Source organism: Manacus vitellinus, unplaced genomic scaffold (genome assembly GCF_001715985.3).
Source record: "Manacus vitellinus isolate BGI_N305 unplaced genomic scaffold, ASM171598v3 scaffold_103_pilon, whole genome shotgun sequence".
Taxonomy (NCBI): domain Eukaryota; kingdom Metazoa; phylum Chordata; class Aves; order Passeriformes; family Pipridae; genus Manacus; species Manacus vitellinus.
Window position 1 is genome coordinate 702,092 of NW_021938814.1, and position 19,620 is coordinate 721,711.

At 49.2% G+C, this 19,620-nt stretch overlaps 1 protein-coding gene across 2 annotated transcripts; it reads right to left on the reverse strand.

Moving 5' to 3' along the window:
- Positions 1-1,186: 1,186 nt before the first annotated feature.
- ERO1A (endoplasmic reticulum oxidoreductase 1 alpha) lies at positions 1,187-17,696 on the reverse strand. Of its 2 annotated transcripts, none has more exons than XM_018088483.3 (16): positions 17,606-17,696; positions 12,885-13,004; positions 11,779-11,862; positions 10,294-10,332; positions 9,260-9,336; positions 9,092-9,165; positions 8,294-8,414; positions 7,872-7,909; positions 6,997-7,005; positions 5,822-5,848; positions 5,543-5,635; positions 4,000-4,246; positions 3,066-3,135; positions 2,867-2,953; positions 2,426-2,559; positions 1,187-1,592 (listed from the first exon to the last, which is right to left on the reverse strand). In XM_018088483.3, exons 3-16 carry the CDS (start codon positions 11,809-11,811, stop codon positions 1,532-1,534), a joined length of 1,110 nt encoding a protein of 369 aa, XP_017943972.1. In that variant the 5' UTR covers positions 11,812-11,862; positions 12,885-13,004; positions 17,606-17,696; the 3' UTR covers positions 1,187-1,531. The 2 variants fall into 2 exon arrangements, with proteins under 2 accessions (XP_017943972.1, XP_017943965.1); XM_018088476.3 differs by having other exon boundaries at positions 6,997-7,008; positions 17,606-17,693.
- Between the last annotated feature and the right edge of the window lie 1,924 nt (positions 17,697-19,620).

Here is a 19,620-nt window from a genome sequence, read left to right on the forward strand (position 1 = left end):
GAACAGGCTCCCCAAGGCTGCCAGAGTTCCAGGAGGCTTTGGACAACACTCTTAGGGACAAGGTGGGAATGTTGGGGTGTCCTGTGCAGGGCCAGGAGTTGGATCAATGATCCTTGTGGATCCCTTCCAACTCAGGGAATTCTATATTCCCTGTGTCTCCAGCTCATGAGGTACAACATGCTCAAATCACCTCCCAGGGCCGTTCAGGAGACACATCTGGCCATGGGCTGTGCTTTGTCCTTTCCCAGGACCTGCATCCTCCCAGCCCCAGTGGGATGGAGCTGTGGAGGAGCTGAAACCCCCAGCTTCCTCCTTGGAGCTTCCCTTATTCCCTGCACAGGTTTATCTGTGTGGCCTTGAGCTCAGGGCAAGCAGCAGTGGCTCTGCTGGAGCACACGCTGCCTCCTCCTGTCCTTCCAGCCTTTTGGGAGCTCAGGATGGAAAACATGGGGCTGGCCACACAGATCCAGGCTGGGGGGATCTATTTTCCAGCAGCACTGCCCCCAACCCCAAGCCTGTCCTTTGCCCCTGTTGCAGCACTGGATGGTGTAATCTGGGCTGGCTCAATCCCTGTGGGACCCAGCTGGAAGCAGGAACAGGGAGTCAGCCCTTATGGCTGCGGGGGATCCAAGGGCTGTGCCCTCCCCAGGAGGGCCCCTCTGCCCTGTCCCAGCAGCCCTGTCCCACTGCTTGTCCTTGGAGCAGCAGAATTCCCTGTGCCTCATTCTGTGCCATCTCCGAGGAGCAGCAGCCCCAGGGCGGGCACGTCCTTTCCCGTTTTAGCCCTGCCCGGATGCCATCCCCCAGGAAGCAGATCCCAAAAGAGGCCAAACCCACTTGCACAAGCTGGGAGGGGCAAGAGGGCCAGGAACTGGGGTCCTGGCAGCAGCTGCTGCCCCGTGGACTGCTGGATACAGCTGATGGTGGGCTCTCCTTTTCCTGAATGAGGAGGGGGAGCCTCCAGGTGCTAAAAGCCATTAGTGGGGTTCCTCCAGGGTGATCCTTCTTGGTTCATCTTCCCAAGCCTTCAGTGGGGGCAGCAAGGACCATCAGGAAAAGGAAGTCACCTTGGGACAGCAGCAGCCCCTACAATCAATCCCTTGAAGTGATTTTTTTTTTATGCAGCAGGAAGTTAGTGTGGACACACTGGAAGCGAGGGGCTGGTTGGAATCACGGAGCAGACAAGGAATTTCCCCCCAAATTTATTCAATGGCACGGTTCTTGCCCCGCCTCCAGCTTCTGAAGGCAAAGCAATATGGGTCTGATCCATCCAAATAGCACAGCAACATTTCGAGGAGTTATTCCAAATGATCTTCCAATATATAAAATACAATTTACAGACGGTCCCCAACTTTTATACAAAAAAAAAAATAGCCTTTTTTTTTTTTTCCCCTTGTACAAAATCCCTCATCAGCAGGTTACAGACAATCAGCTGGGAACAGGAGGCCCAGCAAGTGGTTTTCATGGTGTAAGTTAGAGTGTGATGCAACAATGGTGTTTGTCCATAAGTCTCTCTCTCTCTCCGTGGAATTCACCGCATGTTTTGCAAGATATTCCTGAAGTTTTCCAGTTCTTTCACGCTGGTTGAAACCCTGTGTGCAAGGAAAGCAAAAGGGAAACGTTACAGCAACATTCACATGATGAATTATTTAATATCTGAGAGAAAGGGGCTGCAACAAGCAAGGCTTCAAGCAGCTTCTCGGGAAGAGAGAATTTAGAATTCCAGCTAAATTAGGTTCTGGTTCCAACCAGGCCCTTCACTAATTTCACAGCTGCTTTTTAAAGCAAACACTGGGAATCCCAGTGGAACAGGATGTTACAGCAGTGATCAAGCACATTAAGGACAGGTCAAGAAACAGACTGGAATATTCCAAGCTGCACAGGCAGGTCCTGGATTCTCCTGGCAATATTGTTTGCCAGAACCTCCAGGTCTGTCAACACCACAAAGTGCTAATGCACAACCAGAGCATCCTGAAATCCCCTCGTAAAGGCCTCGTTATCCTCCTTTTCTGCCAAAAACTCCTCATCCAGCTCTCCACAGGGGCTGGACAGATGGATTCCTGTTAAATGCAGTCATGGCAAATGGATCTGGGAATGAACTGGTGGAAGGAGAGCTCTGAGGAGAGCAGTCCTTGTCTGGGACGACGTGCTCTGAGGACAGTCACACAGTTCCTTAAAAAATTAGCAAATTCTTCATGTCTTAACACAAATGCTTCCTTGAATTCCTTACAGAAAAATAAGAGTATAAAGTTGTTTGAAATTTTTCCAACTGCTGCAGTCCATATGAACAACATCTGGTATCTGAGACAGCGTGATAAGAGCAAGAGTCACCCCCAAAATTGCTGAGAAGAACTGACTGTTAGAGCTGAAATGGGATGTAACACAGCAGTCTGTGTAAAAGTAGAGGGAAAAGCCTCAAACTCACCTTCCAAAGGCATTAAATAAGGCCACAATTTCCTGTCTGGTCAGCTGGAATCCATAGGAAGGGCCACTCTCAGGCATCTTTTCAATGAGGTTCTCAGAGAAGAGGATCTTCAGGGCTGTTCCCAAGCCCTGTGTCTGTGCAGGGATCAAACGGGATCATTTAACAGCAGGGAGACACCCAGGGCCTGATTCAAGTTTAGTTCTCCATCTCTGCAACATCATCTTAACAGGGTAAGAGGATTTTACTCAACCCAGAGGCTCTGCACCCCCTCCCCTCTCCTGGGGAGTGGCAGGTTATCCCAGTTTCCAGCTGCAAAGGCCACAGGCAGCTGGACAGGTAAGGAATCAAGCAGCCCTGAGCTGTATCTGGGTATCCAAGAACCACCTCCACACATGAGTCCCATCACCAGGAGCTTCCAGACACGCTGGTGACAAATCTTACCTGCAACTTCCCCCACAGCCGACATTTGAAGCAGCCAACACAGTCCATGATCTTGGAAATATTCTTGAAGTGCAGCCTAAATTCCTCCTGGGGGAAAAGACATCCACGTTGATCATGGTTATGCCCCAATACCTGCATTAATCCCAATTAATCCTGGACTTCAGAGTAAGAGGAAAAGCTTCCTGAAAGCAGCAATTACCTTTAGTTTAGCAGCTTCCTTTTTGTTCCCTGCAAAGAAGGAGTTTTCATCGAAATGCAGCGGGAAAGACCTGGGAGGGAATGAAAGAGAGTTTTATTTCTCCCCAGGATGTTTGGATGGCTGAAGTCCTGGTCAGGTGTGTGGATAAAACAGAGGAGTGAGCCACTAGATATTCTAATCTTGGACCCAACCCCAAAAGGGGTTGGAATGAGATGATCTTCGAGGTCCCTTCCAACCCAAACCATCCTGGGATTCTACTACCTCTTTCAATCTGAGCTGGCATCTCACCTTGGAGACATTTCCAGCAATTGCTCAATGGTTTTGAAGCAATTTCAGCCTGTTTTCCAACAGACACAAGCACAGGAGTGTGACCAGATAAATTCAAACATTGATCACAACAGGAGACACCCCGTTTCTGCCTGGTTCTGGTATCTCCCATTCCTCTTACTCCAAATTCTATCCAATAGCCCAAACCTCTGTTACCAACACATTTAGGATGTTTTTGTAGTCAAAAAGCCAGGACTGGTATCCCACAGATGAGTCACACAGGTGGCCAATTTTAGGTCTGGCACATAGGCAGTGATTAAATTCAATTCTGCTCAATCCAAAATGCACCCAAGACTAGTAAACCCTGGGACTAATTAAACTGTAGGACTAATCACCCAAATCTTGCTATTTGCATACAGATATTAATGTTCTCCCACCAAAACTGCACTACTGGTACAATGTCCCTGCTCCTTACAGGGAGGTTGGACTAGATGACCTTTAAAAGGTCCCTTCCAACCCAAACCATTCCATGATTCTATGATCCTGCTGCACAAATCACTCCAGGAAGGAACCCAAAACCTGCCTTTCTAGGAGCTTTATGTGACAATCACACTCAGACATCCCAGGGTTTCCAGAGCCACTGTCCCCAGGTCCCAAGTGTAATTACTTGGCCAGGTGGAGAATTTCCAGCAGCAGGTCTTTCATTTCCACATCCTGGCTTTCATTCCCCGTGTACAGCTGGAACCCCGGGCGCTCAAAGAAGGGCAGCACTTTGGAGAGGGCCCTCAGCTCGATCAGGTAGAGAAAATAGAGGTTCTTGAGCCTTCTGGGACCTTCCCCTCTGGTGAGAACTTCATCAAACCTCTGCTGGAACTCGGTGACGTTGGGGCCCCATCTCTTCTCTGACCACGTATCTGAGGGAGAAAAGGAAACCCCAAAGACTTGAGGTGGGTGGGTTTAGTTCTGGCTCAACTCCTCCCACGTGCACAAGCTCAGTGGTGAAACGTGATTCCAGCCAGGGAGATCCAAGTTTTCCTGAGTCACAACCCTTTCACTGACCCAAATTCATTCATAAATGGTACAAAGTTTAACCACTCATTTAGGTGGGAAAAGACCTCTGAGATTATTGAGTCCAAACTTTGACCAAACACCACCTTGTCACCCAGACCAGAGCACTGAGTGTCACATCCAGTCTTTCCCTGAACACCTCAAGGGATGGTGACTCCACCACTTCCCTGGGCAGCCCATTCCAATGCCTGACAACCCTTTCCATGAAGAAATTCTTCCTGAACATTTTTCAGGAGAGGCATAATTTTAACCCTGTTCAAACCCCAACAAACACAGAGCTCCTGCAGACCTTTCTCAGGAGGTTCCTGAGTCTTCCTAATGATCAGGGAAACCTTAAGAGAATTCCTGATGATATGGAAAAGCAAGAGAACAGAAGCATCCAAGGATCAGAGGAGACTGGCCTCTATTTTCCACTATCAAGCCCACAAAGGATATTTCTGTTGCTCATCCTATTGTCTACTTAAGATTATACAAAGTATGTAGTGGAAGATGTAATAGTCTTATCAAGCTGATGTCATAATCCCAGTTCATCTCTTTGATGTTTCCCTGTTATTCCATTTCCCAACTCCAGTGTGGTCTAACTCACTGGTGAGGCCTCTGTGGGCTGCAGAGACTTAAGTATAATTATTTACTTAAATCTAAGTGACTTACCCAAAATTCCAACAGCTATCACCTTGATTTTCAACCCCAGGGCTGAGATTTGGATTCCTCAGGTAGCTACTTATGGACCAAAGCACGGAAAGGAAATGGAAATGGCAGGTGGAAGTGGATCAAGGGGCTTGGGAAAGCCCAGCCAAGCATTTCACAGCCCAGGTGAGGTTATTGCTGAACTGGCCATCGTAAAACCAGACTAGGAAGGGACAGCCTGGATGCACAGTTAGAAACCCACTCCAAAGCAACCTTGGAGCAAGAACAGAAGGAATATGTGCTGGAAGTCTTGGTACAGAGCATGGCCCAGACCTGAAGGCATGTGGCAACTGCATTCCTAATCCTGCTACACAACCTGGGTGCTGAGGGAGGGAAGAGAAGAGCACAGGAGGCCCAAATCCTGCTGGAACGGGCTCCTAACAGCATTTAGCAGAGCCATGGAAGTGTCCATTTGGGATTGAGGCAGGAGGGCTGGGGCAGGAAGGTGCATTTACCTTGTAGGAGGTACCTGGCACTGAGGTGGATGTTGATGCTGGCGTGGAGACCAGAGATGAGCCTGTAAAAAGCTCGTTTCTCCACACAGACACCTGCAAGGAGATGAAATGAGCCCCTTAAGACACTGAAAGCACCTGCTGGATTTTCTCCTCCGGGCTGCGAGGCAGGAATTTAATCTCACTGAGTGTGGCCATCAACCCCCCCCCACCACCACCACCACTCCCTGGCCAGTCTGTGTCCATCCCAGGAAGACCAACCAAGTTTAGACCCAGGATTACCTTTCAGCCACTTGTAAAACGTGTGCCCTGGAAGAGAAAGGAAAACACACATCAGTCTGAGGGTACAGCCTTGATGCCCTGAAATCACCTCCAAGGCTGTTCCCAGAGCACCTCTGCCCACTCCAGTTGGCAGAAATAGGGAAAGGAGCATTAAAAGAGCATGAAAATGGTTTTCCTGCCCACCCTTCTGAGTGCTGCCTCTCTAACATGGCGTGGCAGCAGCTCAACACAGCATGTGGGCTTTCCCCAGGGGCTGGGGGGGCAGAACAGTTGGGAAAAATAAGGATCATGGATGGCTTTCCTCTTCAGGGCAGAGTGGGGAGAGGGATATTTTTGTAAAACAAACCAACCAAACAACCAAAAAAACCACGGAGTGCAACCAAGTGTGTACAATCACACAAGTCAGGGTTTCTGCTACATATTTGGAAGTAATCTGGGGAGCATAAAATGATTTGAGGATGATTTGGAGACAAAAAGATGCTGTGTAGCATGGAGAGCTCCAGGGAACAGCCCCTCCCAGGGCCTAAGGGAGTTGGGCACCCAGCTCCTGTCAGCTGGCAGGGGTTGTTGGGATTCTGAGTCTTCTCCAAGCTTTCTCAGCAATAAGCACTGAAAAAAAACCCACAGCACCAATCCCATTCCTGAAGGCTTCCCACACTTCAGTGACTGACATCAAACAGGACTCGTGCTCTTAAAACGCTGCTGGTGGACTTTATAAGACCTTCCCATGAGGATGGGCTGGGACAGGGAGCTCAGAGGGAACTGCTCAGAGTCCTCTTCTCTCTGTCACCAGTGACAGGACCCCAGGGAAAGGCTGGAGCTGTGTCAGGGGAGGTTTAGGTTGGATCTCAGGAAAAGGTTCTTCCCCCAGAGGGTGGTTGGCACTGACCAGGCTCCCCAGGGCAGTGGTCATGGCCCCAAGGCTGCCAGAGCTCCAGGAGGGTTTGGACAACGCTCTGAGGGACAGGGTGGGATTGTTGAGGTGTCCTGTGCAGGGCCAGGAGTTGGACTGGATGATCCTTGTGATCCCACTCAGGATTTTCCATGATTCTATAACTCTCCAATTTCTGGTTTGCCTGACTAATGTTTTTGCAGTATCTAATGGCACAGCTCAGGAGAGCACAAGAGAGACACATCTGTTTCTGTTATCAGTAAAAGCAAACAGGGCCACTCACCTCCGTCATCTCCTGGTGGGAAAAAAGCATAAGTGGTGGAGAGAGAGAGAGAAAAAGAGGATAAAAAAATTAAACACGACCAAAATTAAACTCCAAAGCACAAACTCTACTCTGTTAATCTGCTCTGACAAAAGAAGGAGCCTCTCCAGGGAGGTTTAGGAATGTTCTGAACACAGAAAACTCCAAGTGCAGCAGTGAAGACACTGGATGAGCAACAGTGCTGAGTAACCTGAGCAGTGCAGGAGGGATCAATATTTGCAAAGGAAGTAAAACCTGATATTTCCAAGGACATTGCACACTTCCTTCAGCAGTCTTGCTCCTGAGGAGCCAGTCCTTTGCACCAGGGTCAAAGGAGGGGGAAAAGCACCTCCATGGTTCGGGGAAAATTAAAGGGATCATGGCAGAGGGTACTGCTGGAGGTGTTCAGGTCACACGGATGAGGAGTGAGGTTGATGATATTCTCATGCTTCCAAACCCCTTCCCTACTTCCAATTACACTGTCCAGCCTTGGGTCTAGGGCAGAGCTTCTCTTCCTGGGTGGTTTCCATGGAGGATCCCAGCCAGGTTCTCATCTCAGTCTGTCACAGATGGTTTGGCATTGCCAAGGACAGAAACCAGGGAGAGCTCAGGGGCCAGCCCTGCTTCTTTGTCCCTCCAAAACTCACACTTCTTCCAGGAGTGGGGGGTCAGATACACTTTCTCCATGATGGATGCTAGAAAAACCCACTTCCAGGTGCCATAAAACTCTACACTTAACCAAGAGCTACAAAATATTTCTCATCCAGTAAGAGAAGCAGCTCAGAGGGCATTTGCTGCTCCTGGAGCTGGGATCAGTTCACTACTAACCCACTTAGCGAGATAAATAAGTGACTCACCTCTACCAGATGCCAAAGGTCTTTTTACATTCTGAGGCCTAAGAGGGGGAAAAGATATCATTTAAATAAGACATGTAAATAAGTTGCTGTCCCCTTGCTGCACCAGACACAGAGCAGAAGTAGCTACTTCTGCAGTCAAACAGCCTGAGGGGATCTAAAAAACCCTTTCTGTGCTTTAGCTTTGCTAAGGCAGGGAAAGGAAAAGAGCAAAATGTGAACTTCTGTGGGGGTTTTTTGGTGGGGTTTTCTTCTTTTTTTTTTAGAAAAAAAACAGGCAGGAAAACATGGTGCAACATGAGGCACTCAGGGGGTGGCCACACGAGCACTGACAGCCCTCCCTGCACAGGCACAGGAGGATGGGGATTAACTCCTGCCCCTCTGCAGGAATCAGGCTCGTGGAACTTGTCTCCCAAAGCACCTACTTGAAGCAGTTTTCCTCATAAATGCTGTTCCAGATTTTCCAGGCATCTGGCCCCTTGTAGCCCGTGTAGCGTTCCGGGTTCAGGAGTAAATCCACGTACTCGGCATCAGGAGAGTAGGTGTCTGTGAAGGGCAGTGCTGGGTCAGTGACAAGGAACTTCTGAAGGGAAAATGACATCTTCCAAGGCTGATCCAGCCACCTCTTCTCTAACTTGCCAAACACAAGGCCCTGAGCACTAATGAAGCTTTATCAGGAATTGCTTTCAAAATACTAAGGGAAATGGGGGGTGGAAAAGAGCAGAAATGTTATTTATGCTCCAGGCTTGTTGGAATATCACACACTGGCCTGGAAGCTGGGGCTGTTTAGCCTGGAGAAGATTGTGTTGGAGATCTCAGAGCAGCATTCCAGGATATGAAGGGGGCTACAAGGAAGCTGGAGAGGGGCTCTGCATCAGGAACTGTAGGGATGGGACAAGAGAGAATGGCTTCAAACTGATAGAGGGAAGGGTTAGATGGGATATTGGGAAGGAATTCTTCCCTGTGAGGGTGGTGATGCCCTGGCACAGGTTGCCCAGAGAAGCTGTGGCTGCCCCTGGATCCCTGGAAGTGTCCAAGGCCAGGTTGGATGGGGCTTGGAGCAACCTGGGCTAGTGGAAGGTGTCCCTGCCCACAGCAGGGGGTGAATGAGCTGGGCTTTAAGGTCCCTTCCAACGGACACCATACAATTCCATGATTCTGACTTCTGCAGAAGTGCTTAAAACCCCATCCCAAGACTTTCCAGCTCCAACGTGTCCCCGTACCATCAGCCTCACAGAAGCTCTCCGAGGAGTCGTCGTGCCGTGTCCACTGCAGCACTGCCTCCCGGGTCTCTGTGCTGCAAAAAACAGGTGGAAAAAGACCATCAGGGAGAGCACTGATCCCAGGTGTCCTTCAAGGACAAGGAAAGATTGTGGAAGAAGAAGTCAAACCTCAAAGAGTCATCGACGGCTCCGAGTCTCTCGGCTTCCTCACACTCCCCATCGCGGCTATTGGCTTCTTCTGAATACTGGGTTGGAAAGGAAAAGGGGTGGGGAGGGATGAGGATTAAAAAGGAATTTTTTTTTTTTTTTTTGCTGTTATAATTCTGCCTTTAATGCACTAAACAGGTTAAGCACCAGGAACACTTTTATGATTCACCCCACCCTGTTTTTCCATGGGATGTCTGCAGATATCCAGAGGCTTATGCAACGGTGATGAGTCTTGCAGGGACTCAGGGCAGCCTCTGGCACTGCCACAGGAGCATTTTGTGGTGACACGTGCCCTTGGAGAGATGTCAGGAATACCTGACTCCAGGACAGCCACCTCAGAGTCTCTATAGCACCCCAAACACTTGAAGAGGGTAAAAGTCTAGCCAAAGAGCATCCTGACAAACACTGACCCTTCCCAAACCCAGTTCTGGGCACTGGTGAGGCACCACAAATCCTGGATCAGTTTTGGGCCCCTCACAACAAGAAAGACATTGAGGGGCTGGAGCATGTCCAGGGAAGAAAACAGAACTGGGGAAGGGGCCGGAGCAGCAGGAGCAGCTGAGGGAGTTGTGGGGGCTCAGCCTGAAGAAAAGGAGGCTCAGGGGGGACCTTCTGGCTCTGCAACTCCCTGACAGGAGGGGGGAGCTGGGTGGGAGTCGAGCTCTGCTCCCAGGGAACAAGGGACAGGATGAGAGGAAACGGCCTCAAGCTGAACCAGGGGAGGTTTAGATTGGATATTGGGAAAATTTCTTCATGGAAATGGTTGTCCATCACTGGAACAGGCTGCTCAGGGCAGTAGTAGAGTCACCATCCCTAGAAGCGTTCAAAAAACATGCGGATGTGGCACCTGGGGACATGGTTTAAGGGTGGACAATGGTGGTGGTGGGTTGATGGTTGGACTTGGTGATCTCAAAGGTCTTTTCCAGCCTTACCAATTCCATGGCACAGAACTGGACCTACAAGCTGCGCCACTTTACGCCCAGAGACAGACCTACCTTGTAACTTCCGGATCTGATCCCATCAGGGACTTCATCCTGAAAGACAAAACGGAGCATGTGCCACGTGCGGGGCTCACGAGGCCCTTCAGCCTCAGCTTTGGGGAAGATTAGGAAGGTGACCACAGTTTCTAGGAGTGAGAAGGTGTAAGCCCAGCTCACCACACGTCCAGCTCCTCACCCCTCCCCAGACTAAGGTGAAGCAACATTCTTAGTGGTTTATTTTGATTTTTTCCAAGATCCCTCTTCCCCAAAGGCTGCTACACATCAGATTCTGCTTTGCTTATCCAAGTGCAAGGCTGGGAGAGCCAATATAAACTCCAGGGGAGCTGGAATTGCCTCTGATCAGCTGATGTCTGGCACCACCTTCCTGGCAGGAGCCCAGGTGCCTCCTCAGACATTGCATCCACCAGCCCCTGACACACGTCATTCCAAAACCTCCCTCTTACCACTCCAACATGGAATGTCAGCCCTACCAGCCCCATGCAACCAGGCCCTAAATTCCCCTCAACTTCCATTTCCTCCATGAGTAGGAAGGCAATAAAACCACTCTTATGACACAGGAGATAATACTGTGATGGCCAGGAGCACAGGAAGAGGAAAAATTAGGGCAATAAGAGTTATTTTTGTTGCTTTTGGAATGAAACGGACCCAAATGCAAATAATTAAGAGCAGCAGTGACAGTCAGTTCTTAAAATAAGAACAACTTCTAGCTAATAGTTAATTGTAACATAACTCCACCATACTGGTCATAATCATTACCAAAAATAGATTTTTTTTTAAAGAAGAACAAAAAGGTATTTAAAGAACATCTAGGGTTATTTTGAAGGGGGGGGAAAAAATCATCATTCCATTTTAGGACTCAAGAATGAGGGGGCAGGACAGTCTGTGCTGGCTGCCAACCCCTTGGCTGGGGGCATTTCACCACCTCTATCAACCAGCCACCAAGCTGGGATTCCCTCACCTTCTCATCCCCTTCTTTTTGGGAAGACACCTGCAGTCAAGATGTTTTCTTTTAGCTCAGGGAACAAAACCCTTTTAGCCAGGCTACAGGGAGAAGATTGTACTGGGAACCAGAGGACTCTCAAAGAGCCACTTCACGTAAAAAGAGAGGGCTGGAAAGGGCTGGAAAGCCAAAACTAAATCCCAGAGCAGCTCATGGGCCAACAGGGTGAAATCCTGGCAATGAACACAAAAACAACAGTGGGTTTGCCCCCAAACCATCTTACTTATGGAAAAACTAAAAGAGGAGAGGTTTAGTGTCAACTGTTATGAGCCCAGCCTGTCTTGAAATTTCCAGAATTTAATATTTTGGCCTTTCTGATGGAGATCAGTATTGCTGCACCCAGGAAAGCTCCATCAGAGCCATAATTTTACTATAATTGTGATAACAAGATTAAGTCACTTATCTGCTGCTCCCTTTTGGTCTGCAAAAAAAAAAAAAAAAGATAAAAATGGATGTAAAAGAATGTATTTGGTACTTACAGAGGGGCAGGGCTGGACAGCACAATCCCTCATTCCACAGTGACTGTTGTCATCCCAGAAAGGACAAGGTTTCTTCAGGTTTACCTGCAAATGACATATCAATCCTATTCCACATCTCCTCCAGGCAACCAAGCCAACCTTCCACTCCAGTTTTCCAACACAGATGCCCAGTGTGCTTTCCCACACAGGCATATCCATCATTCCAAAATGCTCCAAGGGCTGGAGCCCCTCTGCTCTGGGATGGGCTGGGAGAGCTGGGGGTGTTCACCTGGAGAAAGGGAGGTTTCCAGGGAAAACTTAGAGCCCCTTCCAGTGCCTAAAGAGACTCCAGGAGAGCTGGAGAGGGACTTTGGACAAGGGCCTGGAGTGACAGGAGATGGGGCAGTGGCTTCCCACTGCCAGAGGGCAGGGTTAAATGGGATATTTGGGAGAAATTCCCAGCTGTGAGGATGCTGAGGCCCTGGCACAGGTTGCCCAGAGAAGCTGTGGCTGCCCCATCCCTGCAAGTGTCCCAGGCCAGGTTGGACAGGGCTTGGAGCAACCTGGTCTAGTGGAAGGTGTCCCTACCCATGGCAGGGGGTTGGAATGACATGAGCTTTAAAGTCCCTTCCAACCTAAACCATTCCAGGATTCCATGGTTCTATGTTTTATTCAGATCAATCTTAGTGTTTCTGTTACAAATCCCAAAACTGGGAGGGAAAAGGACAGACTTCTATCAGTGAACTCCAATGCCTGGGAACTAACCCAGGTTTTCCATGTCAATGGGGAGACACTGGGAATCCCCTTATTATGGATCTCCAGTCATCAACATTTTTAAGTAACAGCTCACCAAAAGAAGTCATTTCATTGGTCTGCTGCTTGAGTTCTTAAGAGGGAAAAATGCATAAGAAAATATCTTTAAAATCATGCATCTTACAGGCATCTTAAGATTCTTCTCATAACAGAAGGGTCCAACTTACTGACTGTAACCTTAAAAGATCAGGGTTAAAATGTAAGTACCCGATTTCTAAAAAGATCAGCAATAAGTTCAAGGTGGATTAAAAAAAAAAAAAAAGAAAAAAGACAGCAGCACACACATAAATACAATTCTTGTTTAAGAAAATCACCTTGTAGTATCTAAAATAGTCGCTTTCCAGGAGTTGATTCAGCCTAGGGAAAAGTTTGTAGTTGTTGAAGGCATCGATGGTTTCTACATCACAGGTGCAGTCATCTAAATAACCAGTAACCTGGGGGACAAAAATACAATAAATCAAACAATCAAACATGAACAACTTGGCCACTGCTTTTTAACACTGCAGGCAATAAAACGATTCATAGTTTTCTTTCCTTTTACCAGTGAGTCAACTAAGTTTAACCAGAATGGACATGGCAGCTGTAAGAGCTGTGGGCCAGGGAGTGCCAGCTCAGGTTCCACTCTGGATCAGCCTCAGGAGGTTGTTCCTGTAGGATAATAGGCAGGTGAGAGCTGGTGTTTGCATAAGGGACCAGTTGGGCAACAATGACACCACTGAGAGCCCTCAAAGAAAGTCCTTGTGGATCATCAGCTGTGCTGCAGCCACTGATTTGACTTAATCAGAACCAAGGTGATTAGAGGGATGGAGCAGCTCTCCTATGAGGAAAGGCTGGGAGAACTGGGAATGTTCAACCTGTTGGGGTGACCTAATTGTGGACTTCCAGTACCTGAAGGGAGCCCACAAGAAAGATGGGAGAGAGACTGTTTAGAAGGGCCTGGAGTGACAGGACAAGGGGGAATGGATTCACATTGACAGAGGGAAGGGTTAGATGGGATATTGGGGAGAAATCCTTGATTGTGAGGGTGGGGAGGCCCTGGCACAGGTTGCCCAGAGAAGCTGTGGCTGGCCCTGGATCCCTGGAAGTGTCCAAGGCCAGGTTGGATGGGGCTTGGAGCAACCTGGGATAGTGGAAGATGCCTATGGCAGAAGTTGGAATGAGATGGGCTTTAAGGTCCCTTCCAACCCAAACCATTCTGGGATTCTGTAATTAACTGCAACAGTCCCCCTCTGACCTCAGAGAGCCATTTAGCAGGAAAACACCTGTTCTAAATCTGATGGGGAAAGCCAATCCTTCTTGCATCATCCTGAACAACTCAACAGGGTTTGTGCAAGCCTTAGAGTAAAAAAAAAAAAAAAGAAACTGAAAAATTCAGCTGTGCTTCCTGACACGTTGGTCACTGCCTGATGACAAAGTTGCACAACACAGAAGCAGTTTTGTTTCCCCCACACCCCCAGTGAGCACTTGGGGAATCATAGAATCATTAAGATTGGAAAAGCCATCAAAGATCAAGTCCAACTGTTCCCCAGCACTGCCAAGGCCACCACTGACCCACGTCCCCAAGTGCCACATCCACACAGCTTCTAAATCTCTCCAGGGATGGTGAATCCACCTCTGCCCTAGGCAGCTGTGCCAGGGCTGGGCAACCCTTTCCATGAAGAAATTTTCCCTAATAGCCAACCTAAACCTCCCCTGGTGCAACTTGAGGCCACTTCCCTTTGTCCTGTCCCTTGTTCCCTGGGAGCAGAGCCCAACCTCTCCCCGGCTCCCCCCTCCTGTCAGGGGGTTGCAGAGCCAGAAGGTCCCCCCTGAGCCTCCTTTTCTCCAGGCTGAGCCCCCCCAGCTCCCTCAGCTGCTCCTCATAATTCACCAAGAGCTCCACAGCAACTCAAATCAAACCATTAGAATTACCACCGTGGAAATGAAGTTGTGAGAAGCAAGGCAGAAATGGAGCACAGAGTCACATGAAACGGGGAGGTGGGGGAAAAAAATAGCCAGAATTCCCTACTCCACTGGAACAGGTCAGTTTTGTCAAGGGATGATTTAGAGGCTTTCTCATATTTGGAGTGTTTACATTGAAGCCCAGTGCGTCACCCTCACACATTTATTGAATTCTGTCCTGCATTTTGCATGTTAATGAAGATTAACAGCAATTTAAGCTTTCCACTAGGCTGAATCACCCCTGTAAAAATAAAAACAGTAGCAATTTGCTAATCCAGTTACCCAATTTAAAGCTGTTTCTAAAGTGTATATATATAGAAGAAACACATCAAAACAACAGACCTCAACAAACCACCAACCAACCACATTTTTATTTCCTGGAAACTTGGCATCCTTTGAGGCAGGCAGCTCATAGGCTGGGTCTGAAAGTGGCCTACAAAAAGACTTGTGGATAATCTTCAGCTGCTCTCCGTATCCACGCTCAGCAAACATTCCCTCCACGGGAATGACGTCCCTGTAAGAGCATCGGAGAGGCCGCCAAGCCCCCAACTGAAGCACCATCTGGGCCTGTCTTTGCTCAGCCCAGTGACCAATTCAAGCCAGAACCATCCTCATCCTGAAAATAATCCACGGTGAAGCACTGCAGCTGACCCCAAAATACTTAGGACTAGATGGGGGGTCATGCTTTGGAGATCTCTAAAGATCCACTCCTTGGTTTATTGAAGCACTGGCGGGATGATCTGCCCCAGTGGCACCATGAACACACCCCTGGGGGCAATGGGCAAAACCTTCTCAGGAAGAATTTCTTCATGGAAAGGGTTGTCAGCTATTGGAATGTGAGATGGTGGAGGTGTCCAAGGAACAACCTGCCGTGGCACTCAGTGCTCTGGTCTGGGGGACAAGGTGGAGATGGGTTACAGGTTGGACTCGATGATCTTGGAGGTCTTTTCCGACCTCAGTGACTCTGTGCTTCTGTGGAAGTGCTGGGGAAACTCCATCCTAAGGAAAACTCCTTCCTCCAAGGATTTCAGTCAGGCTGTGCAGAAATGGGCAATTTCCCCAGGCAGGGGCTCCCTCAGAAATGGGCAATTTCCCCAGCCCACCACAATTCACAGCCAAAGGAACAGGAGGACAGAACCAAGAACGCCAAGAGCCAAAGCTCCTCAGAGCCCAGATGAAAGCCCCAGTGATGCCAGTACCACACAGACCTGCTTTAGGACACAGGGGAGACCAATTGGCAGGGTATGGGCTTCATCCCAGAAGTCCCTTCTTGCTCCATGACCACCTCCCATCCCAGACTCCATTTTTCTGCTAAACTCACTTGGTTTGGACTTCAAATCCTGCTGCCAGAGTAGCTGAGCTACAACACACGTCAAACATGCCCTACAACGTGTGGTGCCTTAAAACACCTCTCCCCGCCCTCCAAAAGAAATATTTACCTACATCTCCAGCCTGCAGAGTAATTAGAGCAGGTAAGTAATTAGAAGGGCTACGATAAAACACGAATTGATCCAGCCCCAAACATGTGCCGAGAGCTTGCTGCCGTGGGTGAATCACCCCGGCCGTGGGTTTGGCTGGGTGTGAGATCCCGGCGCGAGGCTGACGGGCAGGGCTGGGTTTTCCCACCGGGAAGAGATGCAACGGAGCCGCCGGGACAGACGCGGTGCTGAGTCAGCTCCGGGGAAGGTGTGTGGCTGGAGATCCCGATCCCTGAGCGCCGACGGACCCACCTCGTGTGCGCAACACAGGTGGGAACACCAACACACGTGGGCTCTGTGCAATCCTTGGGTTTGGCCCGTGCTTCGTCTCCCTTTGCCTCCATCCCGGGCTTCTGTGATTCTGCTCTTCCCACCTCTTCCTGCTCCCCCTCCGAGCGTCACAGAAACATTCCCTGGATGTTTCTGGGCTGGATTCAGGGCTTTCTTCTCACTCTCACACCACAGCTGGGCAGGAAAGAAGGCAAACTCTTCCCTGCATCTCTCATTGGCAGCTACAACAGGGCACAGGGAAAGGAATGCCACAGGGCTGAGGAGTTGGGTTTAGCCTGTACCAACTTCCCTGGCAGTTCCCTCTCTGTACCAACTTCCCTCTCTTCTGGTCAAGCCACACCAGTCCCGGGCTGATGGCGAGCAGATGCTTTCCCTGCTCCCTCAGAAGCTTCCTTGCAGTTGCCCTGCTCAAAGGAATTGGATTTCGATGATCCTTGTGAGTCCTTCCAACTCAGGATATTCTATGGTTCTATGAACTGATTTTTGGCTCTCCCTGCAGCGTTCAGTCCAGCCAGGCCTCCCTCTCATCCTTACCAGGCCACTTGGAGCAAGTAGCTGGCAGCCAGGTGAGGACAGTCATGCCCAGCACCTGGCCTGGAAGCAGTATATGCCATTCCAAGTGCTTTCTCTCCTGTATTTTGCCCAGAAAACAAGGACTGGGGTTTCCGGAGCTCACACAGAAGCAAATGTCACATGGAAGCCTCAGGATGAGGTTAAACCACGGAGGATGAAGTGCTGTCATAGAATCCCAGAATAGTTCAGGTTGGAAGGGACCTTAAATCCCATCTCATTCCAACCCCTTGCCATGGGCAAGGACACCTTCTATTATCCCAGGTTGCTCCAAGCACTGTCCTGGCCTAGAACACTTCCAGGGATCCAGGGGCAGCCACAGCTTCTCAGGACAACCTGTGCCAGGGCCCCACCACCCTCACAGCCAAGGATTTCTTCCCAATATCCCATCTAACCCTGCCCTCTGTCAGTTTGAATCCATTCCCCCTTGTCCTGTCACTCCAGGCCCTTGTAAATAGTCCCTCTCCATCTTTCCTGTCAGCTCCCTTCAGGTACACACAATCAGGTCACCCCTGAGCCTCCTCTTCTCCAGGCTGAACAATCCCAATTCTCTCAGCCTTTCTCCACAGCAGAGCTGCTCCATCCCTCTAATCAACTTGGTGGCCTGGAAGCCACCCCACAGAGATTGGGAACTGTGCTAGGAATGAATTCCTGCCCCGAAGGCTGCTGAGCGAACACCAATTCAACAAGAACGCAAGAGCAGCTTGAAAGTCTGTTCAGGTACCAGCGAGGAAACTCTCCATGCCCAGACTCACCCCTAATGACAGTGTCCTGACCACAAAAACATTCCCAAAGGGAATCAGCACTCTGCCAGACCGGAAACCTTGTCAAAATCCCCGTCTGCCAAACACCTGCAGCACATCCTTAATGCAGCTGCATCAGCCTGTAAACAGCAAATGAGCAATAATTAACAGGAATATACCGAAGACATTCATGGCTGACTAAAGCAGTGATGCAAACAGGAATATCTGGGGGGGATGAGCTGCCTGTAAAGTTTGAGGGAACCCAGATATTGGAATGTTAATCAGAGCTTGGAAAGCAGAAGAGGCATGTGAAACTCAAAGTGTTTCTACCAACAGACGGATGTTTCCAATAAAACTTTCAGGGCTGGTTGGCAAACCCAGTAAGTGAGATAAAATAACAGTGACAAAAGGCAGGTGAGGCTTTTGCCCTTGGTGCAGACAGACAGGAGTGCAACGCCCATTCCAGAATCATGGCCTGCTGAAGTCAGCACCTGGAACATCGCTGGAGCAGCGCTCTCAGAAGTGGCCCTTGTCAACTGCCCCAGCACGGGCTGATGGACAAGTCAAAGCTCTTCCAGTCACCCCATGTCAGGGCTTCCCTATCTGAGAAGCTCATGAGACAGTAAGAGATGATTCACAGGAGGAAACCAAAAGCTAAACCCAGGCCTTCAAGTATCCAAACAGAGGGGAGCAAAACATATCATTTAAGGCTCGCCCTGTATTTTCTTTGGTGGCAAATAAAAACCACCAGACCAGTTCTGCGCAAGATGATCGGCAGATTGTTTCTGACAAAAAAGACGAGGCAGCCCTCGGGTGTGATTTAAAAGGGTCAGTGGTTACAAAGAAATGCTGCCCCACATAACAGGCTTTCCTAAAGGTAATAAAATATCTTGAACTGAACACTTGCACTGAAAGCTAAACCGAAGCACACGCTGCAACACAAAGGACAAGTGTGTTGCAACAACCCAACAGTGCAAAAAGTATATCACCAGTTCCTCCTGCCCGAGTAAAAGGGCCTGCCAGCCACTGCCATGCCAGAATGCCAGCCACTGCCATGCCAGAATGCCAGTTCATTTAGTGCTTACGACTCCTTATCCTATTCCACGCTCCTGACTCAACGTTCAATCTTTAGGGAGACAAACTTCACTGATACCAGGAAGTTGCAAGCAAAAACCCTACAGAGATACAGATTCCAAATGCAGGTTTTTCAATTCTTTATCAACAAAGCTTGTATTTACCATCTCCACATGAAGCTGAGTGTATCAAGAGCCACCCCAGAAGGCAAAGCCAAAGCCAACCGCACAATTCCATTCGTCTTCTTTTTCGACTCTCCATTTCTGACCCACATCTAAGCACTAGAATTTTAATACAGAAAGGGCAGGCTTTATAAAAACTTCCTTTTATAAAAGGCAACAAAAAAAAAAGCACTGAAGACACTGTAACATCTTCACTCCTTGATCTTGCAAATCTGCTTATCACAGGATCACGGAATGGTTCAGGTTGGAAGGGACCTCAAAGACCATCTCATTCCAACCCCCTGCCATAGGCAGGGACAGCTTCCACTAGACCAGGTTGATCCAAGCCTCATCCAACCTGGTCTTGAACACTTCCAGGGATGGGGCAGCCACTTTGCTTGCACAAGGTGAAGTCAGGAGGAATCTGCATAGTGATCTCTTCCCAAATCCAGCTGCTTGGTCGGCTGCACCCAGTTCTCTCCTTACTGTTCCTTAACAGAAGCTGCACCAAGTGCACTGGGCCAGGCAGTAACACCTCTGGTACACCAACAAAGGGAATTAACCCTGGAAAAGCTTTAAGGAGCAGAGCCCTGGCAATGGCAGGGTAGGGTGGCAGCTGCCTGCTGCAGCCTGGACAGCTCTCTCCTGGACAGAGGAGCAGGCAGAAAGCAAGGCAGACCTACGGGAAAGGGGATAAGGCAGCTCCCAGGCATTAGAGTAACAGACATCCCTGAAACATCCAAGAAGAGGCACCTGAGTGATTGGGGAAGAAATGCTCTCCAAGTTGGAGCA